Below are 14675 nucleotides of genomic sequence, written 5' to 3'. Positions count from 1 at the left end.
AAGAGCATGATGAATGATAAGTCAACTTAAAAATAGGCTAGCTAACCGACAGACCAGCTTTTTTAATTTACACCTCTCCTTCCTGCTGAAAACTGGTCAGAAAAACAGCAGAAAACGCAATAGAGAGAGCGCAAACAAACACTAGGGTTAGAGAAGACGAGAACGTGTGAGTACCTCGCCATGGTCAGTAGTGAGATTGTGAGATTCGAAGGCGCCAAAATGTCAAATTCACGAAACTTCTCGTGACTTTTCATTGAATTTCATGTTTCACTCGGAATACCTCAGACGGTTCGATCCGAGAATATTTCCGCCAATCAGATCGCACGATACATTTGACCTTTGACATCAGAAAAATGGCGTTATGTAGAGCAAGGACCGCCTGAAGAATGATCCTTTCAGTATATCTAAGGTAAATTGTGAATGAAATTGAATGTTTTATCATTTAAATTTTACATAGATTTTAAATTGGTGTTGTATATATTGAAACGTTATCCCTTTATCATTATCGTTTTGGTAGTTATCCCTCGTATCTTGAATAGAAACCATCTGTCAAACTCCGCATCTAATAATAAAGCAGTCATGTGACTTTGATACACATAAACAGAGCCTCCATAACAGACATATCATCTCCGACCTTGTAAGCCTTAGTTACAATCGATCGTATTTAAGGTATTCTTATTAACTAAAACTACATTTAACCTACAATATATATCATGTATATATGTTATGGACAGTTGATGAGCTGTGGGGACGAATGGCCATATCGGGCAAGTAGCCTAAACGTGTGGTCATTGTTTTGCCAGTATTTGATAAATCAGACTCATAATAATTTAAAACTGTATGATTTTCCATTCATACCTGGAATCTGTTCTGTACCTTGACTAATTTTTCTTAAAGTTCAAGTAAATTTTTTCTTTCTATGAACATTTTATGCTGCAAGAAAAGACGTTTACCTGGCGGCGTTTTGGATGCCATAGTGGTGGTCAATTAATCCCTATTGAGATTCCTCCTCTAGACTCTTTTATATTCGGACGTTTGAAGATGTCTCTCGTCGGAGAGACATCTATCAGACGTCCGAATATAAAAGAGTCTAGAGGAGGAATCTCAATAGGGATTAGTGGTCAATGAAACGCTTTATAACAAAATCGCCGAAGTTGTCGTCTGCTAAGAGCGGTTTTGTTACACTAATGTTAACGTTGAGACTGCTTTGTTTTTTGTAATATTCAACGTCCTTTCAACTTCAACAGTAATTTAAATTAATATCATTTTAAGAAGTATGTGACAGAAATAAATAAGCATGGAAGATTTATGACAATTTATTTCTCGGCCGGGTATGAATTGGTCCCTATGTGTCGTAGTGGAGTACTGCCTCCGAAAATCAGTTTTCTATAATTTTTTGTAGGTTTCCAATTATTTTATGCGTATACATGCATTTACATATTATTTTTGTCCAAAACAAACATAACTACCATTCTTAATATCTACCGTATTCACAATTTCTGGACTTGCCGTAAAAATCCACAATTTCTGGACTTGACGTAAAAACCCTCTTCAGAAAGACCTTCATGTGTATTACGTAAAAAACAATGCCTCGGTGGGACTTTGATAATCTATGTGGTTCAGTTTTATTGCCTTGTAAGTAAGCGATATCAAACAAGTAAGATAAAATGCAAATAAACATTTTATAATGGTTTGCATAATCATTACTTAGCTCCATTAGCAGTAATAGGCACCAATTGTAGCTCTAAAGATGACACCATTTTCTGCCTAAAAGACTTTTTAGCTTCAATATTGCAGCTAGATCCAGGCAGTCCTAAGACAATATATGACAAATTCTTTCTCCCCAAATTCACAGGGATATCCCGTGGTTGCTAGGGAAAAGATCACTCTCTCTTGCACATGAGGAGGTTTAATACATTTTGCCTGCAGGCATTGTCGATGATGTTATATTACTTTTGATATATAATACCTGGTATATAATAAAGTTCCTGTGATAACAGTCAGGAGTTTCAAAAGAGGCGGTACCATTGCAATTTCAGGGGTACTTTTCTATACCATCTGTATGCTATCTAATGTAATTTAGCCCAAATCAGGAGGTACCACAGCTAGGATTAACCAGCAAAAAGTACCAGGTACCGCCTGATATTGAAACCCCTAAATGTTGCAATGAAAGAGCATGAAAGCAACTTAAATGTCATATTTTTTTAATCATTCCAATAGAGGTAGTCTGAGAATGTCCCAACAAAATTTTTAGAAACCCCAAAATGTCATAAAGGTTTTTTTAAATCAATCTAAAACACGTACTGTACGTAAGTATGGGAGAATTCAGAAGAATCTAACCTGGATCTGTAAACTGTTGTGAAAGACTTTGGCCACTAAACCTCAGCAGATTTGGAGATGATGACTTAAGTGAAAATCATTCACTCGGGTCGTGATATCCTTGTCCACTTGACAAAAAAGAGTTGGCGCCAGCTCAAAGCATGTACTGTTTGTATTTTGATAATACCTTATTCGACCCAATAAGCGCCCAGGGCCCTTAAAAATTGATTAAAATGAAAAGATGCTAATAAGTCAAAATCATTGCAAATCTATACCGTTTTATGTAATTTTGGTCCATATTTATGCATGGGCAATTGAAATTGAGGCCTCAAAAGGGGGAGGGGCGCTTATAGGGACATGTGCGCTTATTGGGTAGAATACAGTAATTGATGGACTCAATAATTGTGGCAAATAATATGTTGTGCATACATGTGAATATATAAAAGCATCAAAAATCTTTGCTTTGATGACTGTTGTTCTGGTTAATGTTTATATAAAATTATCATAAACATTCAAGCTGCATGTATCAACTGATCATTAATGGAGGTTTCCTTAACTGTTCCCCGTTATAATTATACCTTATGTTCTTGATCCTATTTTCCATCACAGATTTGGTAAATCTGGTTTGTTGGCGATATTAAACGGTAAGCTTGTTGCAACTGTTTGCCACAAGCTTGCAGTATAAGCTCAAATTTTGTATGCAAATTAGTTTCCCTCAAACAGGCTTTGCCTCAACTTTGTCATGAACTTTGCTGCAACTGTTTGCAGCAAGCTCACTTTTTGTATGTACCCATGGCCAGGCAAGTTTTTCCTCAATCAGTGAGTTGCTGCAAATTTGCTGCAACAGTTTTAAGCAATATGAGCTTGTTTAAATGTTAAATATGAAAGTTATACTCCATTTATCAATTTATAATGTTGCAGCAAACCTGACTTCACGGTAAATAGCATTACATGAATGCTGTAATCTTCCCTCAAACGGATCTCAATCTGTTTCAAAGACAGTTGTGGGTTATATTAGCCACAAACTGCTGCAAACTGTTCTTACAATTAAATTTGCATGGTAATATATGTATATACGTAGCAAGTTTGCAATAAGCTTTCATAGCAGTATAATGTAGACAATACATTTTAAGTTGTCGGAGATCTATAGCTTTATATAAAGATTGTACAAGGAATAATGAGTCCAGCATATGAAGAGGAACAAACTGAAGAGACATGACAATGCTATGCTGACTTTAAATGCCAATAATGAAAGGATTATTAATCAGAAAGTTTTGCATGTACACATTCGCTATATCCACAGTATGTTAAATATGGGCATTCCCATAATTTCAAATTCTCAATTTCCAGTTCATGATCATATGTTGTTACTATAGAGTACATAGCAAGTTGACAAACTTTATTTGAAGACAACTTGTAATTATAACATATTGAAGAACAAATCAGACTAACTTAAACTATGACACACACAAGTGTCCCATTTTAATCGATGTAAAATTGAATATGATGCACTGATTAATCTGATCTTTTAATTGCCATTTTAATCTTGTCGCTCATCACTAATCTTCATTCAAGGTCTTTAAAGACAAAAAGATTTTTCTAAGCTGAATCTTGCATGAAATGATCTTGACATGGTCCTGACCAGGTGTTTTTATTTTTTGGGTTGTTCTTATATCCAAGATGGCCACCATGACTCCATATCTAATTAATTTTCTATGACTGTTACTGATTGTCAGATGACCGTTAAGGCCCTTTGGGCCTTTTGTTTGTCTCTGTGACATGTCTGATTCTAAAGCTCTATAGTAAGGGGAGATAATTGATTATTAAAAAGCAAGACGAAATAAATTCTTTATAATATTAACAGACATAAAGACATGATATCAGACATTGGTAACAGGTAAAAATCATCCGTTGGATAGAAAAAAATATTTGTCTTAAATATTTCAGAACTCAGGTGATTGTAATTAATTAATAAATCCCCATTGGCCTTTTGTTATATTCCTAGGATATTAAAGATGCTCCATCGCTGACAAACGGTATTTTTTTCACTATCAAAAACCTGAGCAGACGATTAGTATTTTTCTTTAGTTAAAAAAGTTACTTATACTACACCATTACCATCATTGAAACGTCTAATTTTACTTTAAGTTAAACATATAAAAAATGATTAATTGCATCTCGAAAAAATTCCATGCCACTATATTCTATATGAAATGAAGTACTGATTGCGCGTGCACCAAAAGCAAAATAAATTATTTTATTACATTTTTAGCCCACCATCATCAGATGGTGGGCTATTCAAATCGCCCTGCGTCCGTGGTCCGTCATCCGCCGTCCGCCGTCCGTCCGTAAACAATGCTTGTTATCACTATTTCTTAAAAACTGCTGCAGGGATTTTGTTCAAACTTCACATGGAGGGTCCCTTGGTCCATATTTGTGCCATACAGATTTTGAGGCTGATCAGAAAAACAAGATGGCCGCCAGGCAGCCACTTTTGATTTTGGCAGTTGAAGTTTGTTATCAATATTTCTTGAGAAATACTGAAGGGATTTTGTTCAAACTTCACATGGAGGTTACCCTTGGTCCCTAGTTGTGTCATACAGATTTTGAGGCTGATCGGAAAAACAAGATGGCCGCCAGGCAGCCATCTTTGATTTTGGCAGTTGAAGTTTGTTATCGATATTTCTTGAGAAATACTGAAGGGGATTTTGTTCAAACTTCACATGGAGGTTACCCTTGGTCCCTTGTTGTCCCATTCAGATTTTGAGGCTGATCGGAAAAACAAGATGGCAGTCAGGCAGCCATCTTTGATTTTGGCAGTTGAAGTTTGTTATCGATATTTCTTGAGAACTAGTAAAGGGATTTCGTTCAAACTTCACATGGAGGTTACCCTTGGTCCCTTGTTGTCCCATTCAGATTTTGAGGCTGATCGGAAAAACAAGATGGCAGTCAGGCAGCCATCTTTGATTTTGGCAGTTGAAGTTTGTTATTGATATTTCTTGAGAACTAGAAAGGATTTTTGTTCAAACTTCACATGGAGGTAACCCTTGGTCCCTTTTTGTGCCATACAGATTTTGAGGCTGATAGGAAAAACAAGATGGCCGCCAGGCGGCCATCTTGGATTTTGATAGTTAAGGTTTGATTCCCATTTCTCAAAAGAAGGGATCTTCTCAAATTTATCCCTTGTGTGCACATTGCATTTTGGCTCAAAAAAGTTGTTATGGCTATTTCTCAGATAGTATTGAAGGGATCTTTCTCAAATTTCATATGTAGGTTCCCCTAGGGCCCTAGTTGTGCATATTGCATTTTGGGACTGATCGGTTAACAAGATGGCCGCCAGGCAGCCATCTTGGATTTTGTTATTCAAAGTTTGTTATCGCTATTTCTCAGAAAGTACTGAAGGGATCTGTCTCAAAATTCATATGTAGGTTCCCCTAGGGCCCTAGTTGTGCATATTGTGATTTGGGACCGATTGATCAACAAGATGGCAGCCAAGGAGTCATCTTGGATTTTGATAGTTGAAGTTTGTTACCGCTATTTCTCAAAAGGTACTGAAGCGATCTGTCTCAAATTTTATATGTAGTATATTTGAAAAAGTTTTAAAATTATAGAAAAGATCCATCTTTCCTTTGTCAGATATAGATCATTCTTTGGTGGGCGCCAAGATCCCTCTGGGATCTCTTGTTTGTGCTAGTTAGACATATGTATACACAATTAAACACCATTTACGGTTCAAATGATGAATATCATTTATGCTCTGTCGGCGGTGGAGCATCTTTAATATAAAAGCCAGCGGTATGAAGTATTTGGTGTTTTATGCTCAATGCTTATGTTGATGTCGTCTGGTCATGATCATATAACAATGTTATTGAAAAATCAAAGCAAAATATTTTCAACGCAGAACCTATTTTATGTAAATTATCTTGATAATTTCTTCAACCCTCTGTCCCTATACATCAATTTCCCACCCTTATATGTTATTATTTCCAGCTCTACACATATGAGGGGGTCACATTTGTTGCTAATTAATTCACCTTGTTTTAAAAACTAAACTATACATTATGGTTAAAAACCATGCAAGTCATTGGCACCTATGTACGTTTTTCATCCTTCAATTTTAAGTTTATCATAAGTTGCCCAAACTTCAATATGAACAGGTACCGGTAACTCATTATGTAGATGGTCAATTGTGGTCAGACTGACCTTTGGTCATGCCAGAGTAAAATGTCATGTGTTAGCCTTCTTCTTCTGTGATGGCATGTATTGGTGACCTTACAAGGTCATCACATCAGGATTAATAAAGCTGCAGTGTAACAACCTTCAGTGACCTTCAAACACAGATTCATATATATCCTAGCATCTTTGACTTGTCTGCCATTACTATAGCATGCACTAGGTATACTGGTATGTATAATTGATATCATAATATACAATTGTATTACATTATTACATGTAATTATCACCATTATCTTTTACCTGGGGGATTAAATTTACACAGTAAATTGTGCTATATATATAAATCTGGGTCAGGTCATCGCTAATTATGTAGTCATGATCAATATTCAAACAGGTCTAACCATATAAGGCTGGCTTATGCATACAAGTCCATATTTTGGAATACAACATACATCATTTGAATAAAGGATTTGTTTAAATATTTTCCTTTCATCATGGTGGGAATAGATGGAAATTCCTTGAAATCAGAAAAAATCAATATTTTCTAATATTCATATCAGAATTTTCAGATTATATGCTGATTGTTTAAAATGTAAACGGTTTGCGGAAGCAGCAAAATACATGTAGCAATGTAGCATATTGGTCTGTAGGATATGTATATAGCAGTGATATTGATTGGTCTGTCCGAGCGCTGGTATCTCCACTACTGCGAGATCAATGGATCCATCTCCCGTGTTCTGACGCAGAAATATTCTCCAAGAAAAATCAATAAACTCACCCACCAACACCATGACATCACCCTAACTACTGAAGGGAATGGTACTCAGAGGCTCCAACGGGAAAACGTGTCGGAAAATCTCAATTCTGTTCAAATTCTCTTTGAATTTAGGGAAATTTTCTCACAGTTAGACTGGTGATTATACAAAGAATTTTTGTAGATGAAAATTCCAGCATCTAACCCATTGATTGATAGGTATTCTGTTGGGTATCATTTGAGCTATTGATTACTATATTTGCCTTATTAAGCTGTAAGTAGACCTCTCTATTGATCTGACATTGGTTATCAATACATTCTCATGTGCTGCTGTTACTAATTAATTTAATTACTTACAACAAATAGATAAACAGTATACATATATGGACTGACATGGAAAACACACATGTTGGTACTCTTGTGTGAAATTCCGTCGGTTGGAATCATTACCATTTCTAGTCGTTGCTATCGACGGTTTCCCTGTTAGCACCTCTGACGGGAAATGCATTACATATTCATTAGACATAGTTTAAGTGTTCCTGGTAGGTTTCAGACAAAAACTGGCTAACATTCGATTTGGATTTAAGGACATCCCGCAAAGGTAAGCTTTCGGCCTATATTGGAATCTTATTGTACGCATTAGATTTCACAATGTGGTTAAGACACACAACAATATACCCGGCATTAACACCGAATTCTGCTGGTGCCGACAGTCTTGTGTTTCAGACATTACATCATTGAATACATAGATATAAACATAATAGATTATAAGTAAGTGCAAGTAAATGTCAGTAGAATAGCTTCTTCCAAAATCTTTAAAAAATGATAAATTTATTGTGTAAATTTGTCAAATTTACCAAATCTGCTTGGTGTTGGTTTAAACAGGTTATATTATGCTTTAAAATTCTGAGGAAAACTGCTTGTTCAGCTGTTTGGGTGAATTATGTTAATTGGGATGTGTTTTCTATGGATCGACGTCCAATATTATAATAAGAAACCAAATGAGTCAATATTCAGAGACATGACGTTATACAGAGTAAATTATCATAAGAGCAGTGCAACTACCATATCCTAGAAATCGTTTTCACCATATTGCTGGCAATTGGAGCATTTTGTCTGGGTATTGGAGTTTCAGCTAACTTGTTTACTCTTTGATTTGTCTTTAGAAACACCATGGAGTTGTGAGACGAGACAGTAAAAAACAGGAGCTAGATTTCCCGTCGGATCGTCTGGATCAAAATCTTCCGAGAAGACTTGTCCATCTACAAGCCGCCATACTGAAATGGAACCTAAACAATACCTATATCTGTAGACTGTCACCAAACTCAGGAGTTCACATCTCTTGAATCAGATTTTCATTTAACAAGAGACTACAAAAGGTAGGCTTGATTTTTAGTTCCTAGACATTTTTGCTGCTGCTGTTGTTGTCTTGTTCAAGTCGTCGGCAGGACGCAGTAATGAAATATCCAGATGTTTAAATGTTACTATGTTGTGTTATATTGTACACGGTTTAAAAGCTATCTCAGCTTTATGGAAATTAATAATCATTAATTTAATGGTACTACATGTTTACCATATTAGGAGTTTTACGCTTTGCTGTTACTTGACGTAATAGATCAGACGTTTGCCTTTATCATGTTAATTACATCCGTATTATGTTATGCCAGTAATTTCAATTGCTATTCCTTTGGATAATGTCTTTAAACGGTGGTCGTCTTTGGACAATAATGTAAGGCAGTACCAATTGTCAGATCATAAGCCAATCTCATAAGGGGAAGAATTCAGAATTGATGAATTTGCAAAAAAAAAATTAAGGTTCATTAAATATCATATTTGAATCATCTGGCACTATGATTTGGTTACCATAATGATGGCTGTTTGTTCTTACAACAAGATCCTTCTAAAGGATTAGTTTATTTGTGAGATGTAGATTTGTTCCTAGTGCATTAGATTTGCTGTATTGATTATCAGTTGTGTATTCTGTTTGTTGTTGTCATCCTCTGTAGGAGATAGTTAGATCCAGCTTGACTGAATATTTAAGCAGACTTTCCATGTAATGTTTCTGCTGTGGTACAGATCTAGATGTGATTAATGCCACAGTCGGAGTTTCAGGTCATGATGACCATTATGGTGGTTTACAAAATGAATGTCACAGATTTATGAGATCATGATATGTAACCTTGTTTTACAGTATAACTTGTGTAAACCGACCCTTGTAACCCTGTTTTACAGTATAACTTGTGTAAACCGACCCTTGTAACCCTGTTTTACAGTATAACTTGTGTAAACCGACCCTTGTAAACCTGTTTTACAGTATAACTTGTGTAAACCGACCCTTGTAAACCTGTTTTACAATATAACTTGTGTAAACCAACCCTTGTAACCCTTTTTACAATATAACTTGTGTAACCCTGTTTTACAGTATAACTTGTGTAAACCGACCCTTGTAACCCTGTTTTACAATATAACTTATGTAAACTGACCCTTGTAAACCTGTTTTACAGTATAACTTGTGTAAACCGACCCTTGTAACACAGTTTTACAGTAAAACTTGTGTAAACTGACCCTTGTAACCCTGTTTTACAGTATAACTTGTGTAAACCCTGTTTTACAGTATAACTTGTGTAAACCGACCCTTGTAACCCTGTTTTACAGTATAACTTGTGTAAACCGACCCTTGTAAACCTGTTTTACAGTAAAACTTGTGTAAACTGACCCTTGTAACCCTGTTTTACAATATAACTTGTGTAGCCCTGTTTTACAGTATAACTTGTGTAAACCGACCCTTGTAACCCTGTTTTACAATATAACTTATGTAAACTGACCCTTGTAAACCTGTTTTACAGTATAACTTGTGTAAACCGACCCTTGTAACACAGTTTTACAGTAAAACTTGTGTAAACTGACCCTTGTAAACCTGTTTTACAGTATAACTTGTGTAAACCCTGTTGTTTTACAGTATAACTTGTGTAAACCGACCCTTGTAACCCTGTTTTACAATATAACTTATGTAAACCGACCCTTGTAAACCTGTTTTACAGTATAACTTGTGTAAACTGACCCTTGTAAACCTGTTTTACAGTATAACTTGTGTAAACCGACCCTTGTAAACCTGTTTTACAGTATAACTTGTGTAAACCGACCCTTGTAACCCTGTTTTACAGTATAACTTGTGTAAACCGACCCTTGTAAACCTGTTTTACAGTATAACTTGTGTAAACCGACCCTTGTAACCCTGTTTTACAGTATAACTTGTGTAAACCGACCCTTGTAAACCTGTTTTACAGTAAAACTTGTGTAAACTGACCCTTGTAAACCTGTTTTACAGTATAACTTGTGTAATCTAGATCTCTGTCTATTCCAGTATAATTGTATGACATTTTCTTCCTAACTTATAGCAATTTGAACCTGTGTAATCTAGAAACCTGCCTACACCGGCAAAATATGCTGGTCCAGGTGACATAAGGTTAAGACAGGTAGCATAGTATATTACACAACTATTCTGACCATGCATTGATACAGAATTAATATTAAATTCAGTATGAAAGCATCAGTAATAATGAAAAAAAATCTTCAATTACAATGTATGTGTTTAGTAATTCTCCTAACATTACATTTGGTGGTGAGACTATATGTATGCTACCATCCATTGGGTCTTCTATCTATAGTGTTTACATATTATTCAATGTTTATGATTCCTGGATGTGTGTTATCAGAGACTGGGTGTTTATATAAAGGTGGTGATTGACCCTGGCCTCTGTTATTGATAGAGAGGTTACAATGTGTGCTGGCCTATACACACACATTATCATGAGGATGGCTCTCCCGATGATGATGTTTGGTAAACAAATAAAACAATAGAATAGACAGATGTGAATTAATCTGTCCTCACAATTTACAGATAAGGGGGAATTACTTAGAGGATGTTGTACTCAGCTACAAGCAGATTTTGAAGACATTTGTTACACAGAACCCTCATATAAAGAAGAGCTGTTTTACTAAATTTGTGTACCTAAGGTATTATTTGTCTACTCTGGCGACAGTTCTAGTTTTTGATTTGTGAAGTTAAGTATTTTATTAGTTCCAGCTACTAAGTTGAGAAAAACGTCCCAAGTCTAGATCGTCCCCTTAAATAAGACAAATGATTACATAGGATAGAGATTATTGATAAGGATTTCTCAGAAGGCTTACATTAAACGCTATTCTTAGTTGATATAGACTAGAGAGTCACATGATAAAGTACATTGAGGATAGAGATCCATGTGTTCTACAGTAGTGTCCGTCCCGATACGCTTCATGGATAAATTACCAAATATTTCAAACAAGATTTAGAATAGCACCAGCATGAACACGGTACATTGGCATGCTTGTTGATGGGGTATTGAAAAAAAATGTGACTGCATAGAAAACATTTTCTTTCCAATTGCTATTAAATGAAGGATGGGAAGAAAGCATTTAGTGTGACCGATATACATAATATGTTTTAATAAAATCTTTGCAGCAAGATGTCGTCAGTGAAAGTAGCAGTTCGGGTCCGTCCGTTCAATGGACGAGAACGAGCTCACGACTCAAACTGCATCATTCAGATGGGTGGCAAAAGCACAAGTAAGTTATACATGTATTTTTTTTACAAAATTCTTATAAAACCCAGGATAGAAGGTACAAAATAGTTATTTTCCTTTACAAAAGATTCATTTCCATCTTTATTGTTAATTGAACCAAAGTTTTCTTGCTAATATTGAACATTTTTAATCAGTTTATCATTTGAATGTTAAAGATGCTCCACCGCCGACAGAGCATAAATGATATTCATCATTTGAACAATAATTGGCTTTTAATCATGTATATATATGCCTAATTAGCACAAAAAATAACATAAAATAATTTAGTTCGCCTTTGGTGCATGCGCAATCATTACTTCATTCCATATATGATATAGTGCCACGGAATTTTTTCGGGATGCAATTAATTATTTTTCATATTTTTAACTTGAAGTAAAATAAGAAGCTCAAACTTTTCAATGGTGCTAAATGGTGTAAAGTAAGTAACTTTTGTAACTGAAGAAAAATACTTAATCGTCTGTTCCTGTTTTTGATAGTGAAAAAATACCATTTGTCAGCAGTGAAGCATCTTTAATAAGAATTATGTGATATTTGTTTATTTTTAGCTATAACTAACCCGAAAGCTGGACCCAAGGACCAAAAGATGAAGACATTTGAGTTTGATTATTCGTATTGGTCACATACTACAGTAAGTCATTCTGATATCTCATTCTACTGACAAAGCATGTAAGTCTATAATAAAGAAACAAATCTTTAAACCTTGACCCAGTTATTTCTACTTCTGTTATAAAAAAAAAAGAAAACACTTCTATCCATTACGTAGATTTCTAAAAAAAAACCCAGAAATCCTTGCATCAATTACATAGCTTTCTGATCCATAAGTTAAGGATTTTTTAAATTTCTAATACCTATGATGTTTGTTCTGATCCGAAAGTTAATGATTTTTTAAATCTCTAATACCTATGATTTTTGTTCTGATCCTTAAGTTAATGATTTTTTAAATCTCTAATACCTATGTTTTTCGTTCTTATCCGAATACCAATGTTTTTGTTCTAATACAATACTGATTGCTTTGTGATGTTTTCCAGCCTGAAGATCCCTGTTTTGCGTCCCAGCGTCAGGTCTACGAGGACATCGGACTGGAGATGCTGGACCATGCCTTTGAAGGCTACAATGTTTGTATCTTTGCCTACGGACAGACTGGATCAGGCAAAAGTTACACCATGATGGGGAAGAACGAGCCTGGCCAACAGGGCATTATTCCACAGGTACAAACATTTTATACATAAGAAAATCTGTGGGATTATTATATACAGTCAAACCTGCTCAAAAGGACTGCCCAAGGAACAAGGAAAAACATTGTCTTTACATAGGTCAAATTGTGTTGAAATTGCATATATGGGAACCTAAAATAGTTGTCTTATTTTAAAAAGTAGGTGATCTTTATTCCGAGATGGTCACTATGGCAGGTTTAACTGTATTGTTAAATATGTTTCAGGTGTGGAGATATTTTTTGAAGATGAATGTATGTTGTTATGAATACAATGTATTTTACTGACTTATAGAAGTTATAATACTTTTTACAACTGTAAAACTAATCCGTTTGATGTTATTGTGTTGTTACAGTTATGTGAAGACTTGTTTGAAAAGATAAAAGTGAAGACATCAGAAGAGACCAACTATTCCTGTGAGGTAAGTCTGTTTGTTTATGGATGTTTACCAGCTTATTTTTGTGCTGACTTCATTTTGAACTTCCATCCATAGCGATTAAATTTTGACTCACAGGGTTCGATTCGCTGTATCTGTGTTGGATACTTTTTCACTGCTATTGATTTGCTCGATTTCTAATCACCTGCTAAATATGTGAAACCTAATCACACATGAAAATCAACTAGTTTATAGTCATTATCTTCATGGTGGGCGGACGTCCAGGTCATGAAATGATTTCTGCCGAGGACTTTATGAGTGTTTGCCCAACCAGTCACAAGTGATAGTCTTCAATTGTTTCCAGATCTTGGAAGTGTTGACTTCTAAAATTTTCCTCTTGCCGAGGAGGATTTTGTGAAAGTTGCTCTTCTTTCAGTGTCGGATGTGATGATACTAATAAAACATTATCTCTCGGCCTCTGATATGATCACATCAGAAAAAAGTATGTTTCGTACTCGTGGATATGTAGCTCCAAATCAATACTTCCTCTCAAATATAGGATGGTTTTTTTATTATGATGTCACAAACCAGTGGAATAAAAGTTATTCCCTTAAGATATGATAAGGCATGGAATATGAACTTTGTAAAAGCATGAATTTTAGCAAAACAAGTAAAATGGAACTTCAAATTGGCAATAGGAGATTAGATAGAAGTTAGAGGGTAATAAAAATCAGAATTTTTTCAGTTAAGCCACTTTGAATGGTTATATTAGGGCTAAAATTTACTAAACATAACCATGTCTTCTTATTTTATCATTGTGATGTCCTTAGGTCTTATCTGTCTGAAGGATAAAGTACAATACAATCCGTAGAAAAACATTTATTTGATACATAGTTATAATTGTAAAAGGAGCGGGCCGGTGTTGTTTGTTCATTGTGTTAAATACATTCTCTCTCACTGAGCTGATGGAGCGCACTACATTGGCTCAGTCGGTAGAGTTGTAGATTTCAAAGCCGGAGACCGGGGTTCGATTCCTGGTCAGGGCACTTGACAGGATTGTGTATTTTCCCTGTTCTTCAACAGCATTAATAGATATTCATCCAACGTTGAGACCGGTACCTGTTTACATAATCAGTAAACACTAGAATAAGAGAGGAAAATTGTGATGCTCAAGTTAAACCGTGTTCAATGTTTATGCTTTGTACTATCCACCTGAG

At 35.3% G+C, this 14675-nt stretch overlaps 2 protein-coding genes across 2 annotated transcripts in view; one reads left to right on the top strand and one right to left on the bottom strand.

Moving 5' to 3' along the window:
- The window catches only part of LOC138308712 (polyamine-transporting ATPase 13A3-like), an 86529-nt gene extending 86324 nt beyond the window's left edge, over positions 1-205 (bottom strand). Inside the window, exon 1 of the mRNA XM_069249744.1 lies at positions 175-205. The gene's annotated coding sequence lies outside the window, so the exon portion shown is untranslated. The remainder of the gene's footprint in view (positions 1-174) is intronic.
- A 125-nt stretch (positions 206-330) lies between these two features.
- Positions 331-14675, top strand: part of LOC138314938 (kinesin-like protein unc-104) — a 66531-nt gene continuing 52186 nt past the window's right edge. The window contains 6 exon segments of the mRNA XM_069255591.1: positions 331-409; positions 8416-8628; positions 11751-11854; positions 12417-12499; positions 12900-13079; positions 13438-13503. Coding sequence (XP_069111692.1) covers positions 11755-11854; positions 12417-12499; positions 12900-13079; positions 13438-13503 — 429 coding nt within the window. The 5' untranslated portion in view covers positions 331-409; positions 8416-8628; positions 11751-11754.

This window comes from Argopecten irradians, chromosome 1, assembly GCF_041381155.1.
Source record: "Argopecten irradians isolate NY chromosome 1, Ai_NY, whole genome shotgun sequence".
In the NCBI taxonomy this organism is placed as follows: domain Eukaryota; kingdom Metazoa; phylum Mollusca; class Bivalvia; order Pectinida; family Pectinidae; genus Argopecten; species Argopecten irradians.
Note: the sequence above shows the minus strand (reverse complement) of the source record. Positions and strands in the feature narration are given on the sequence as shown.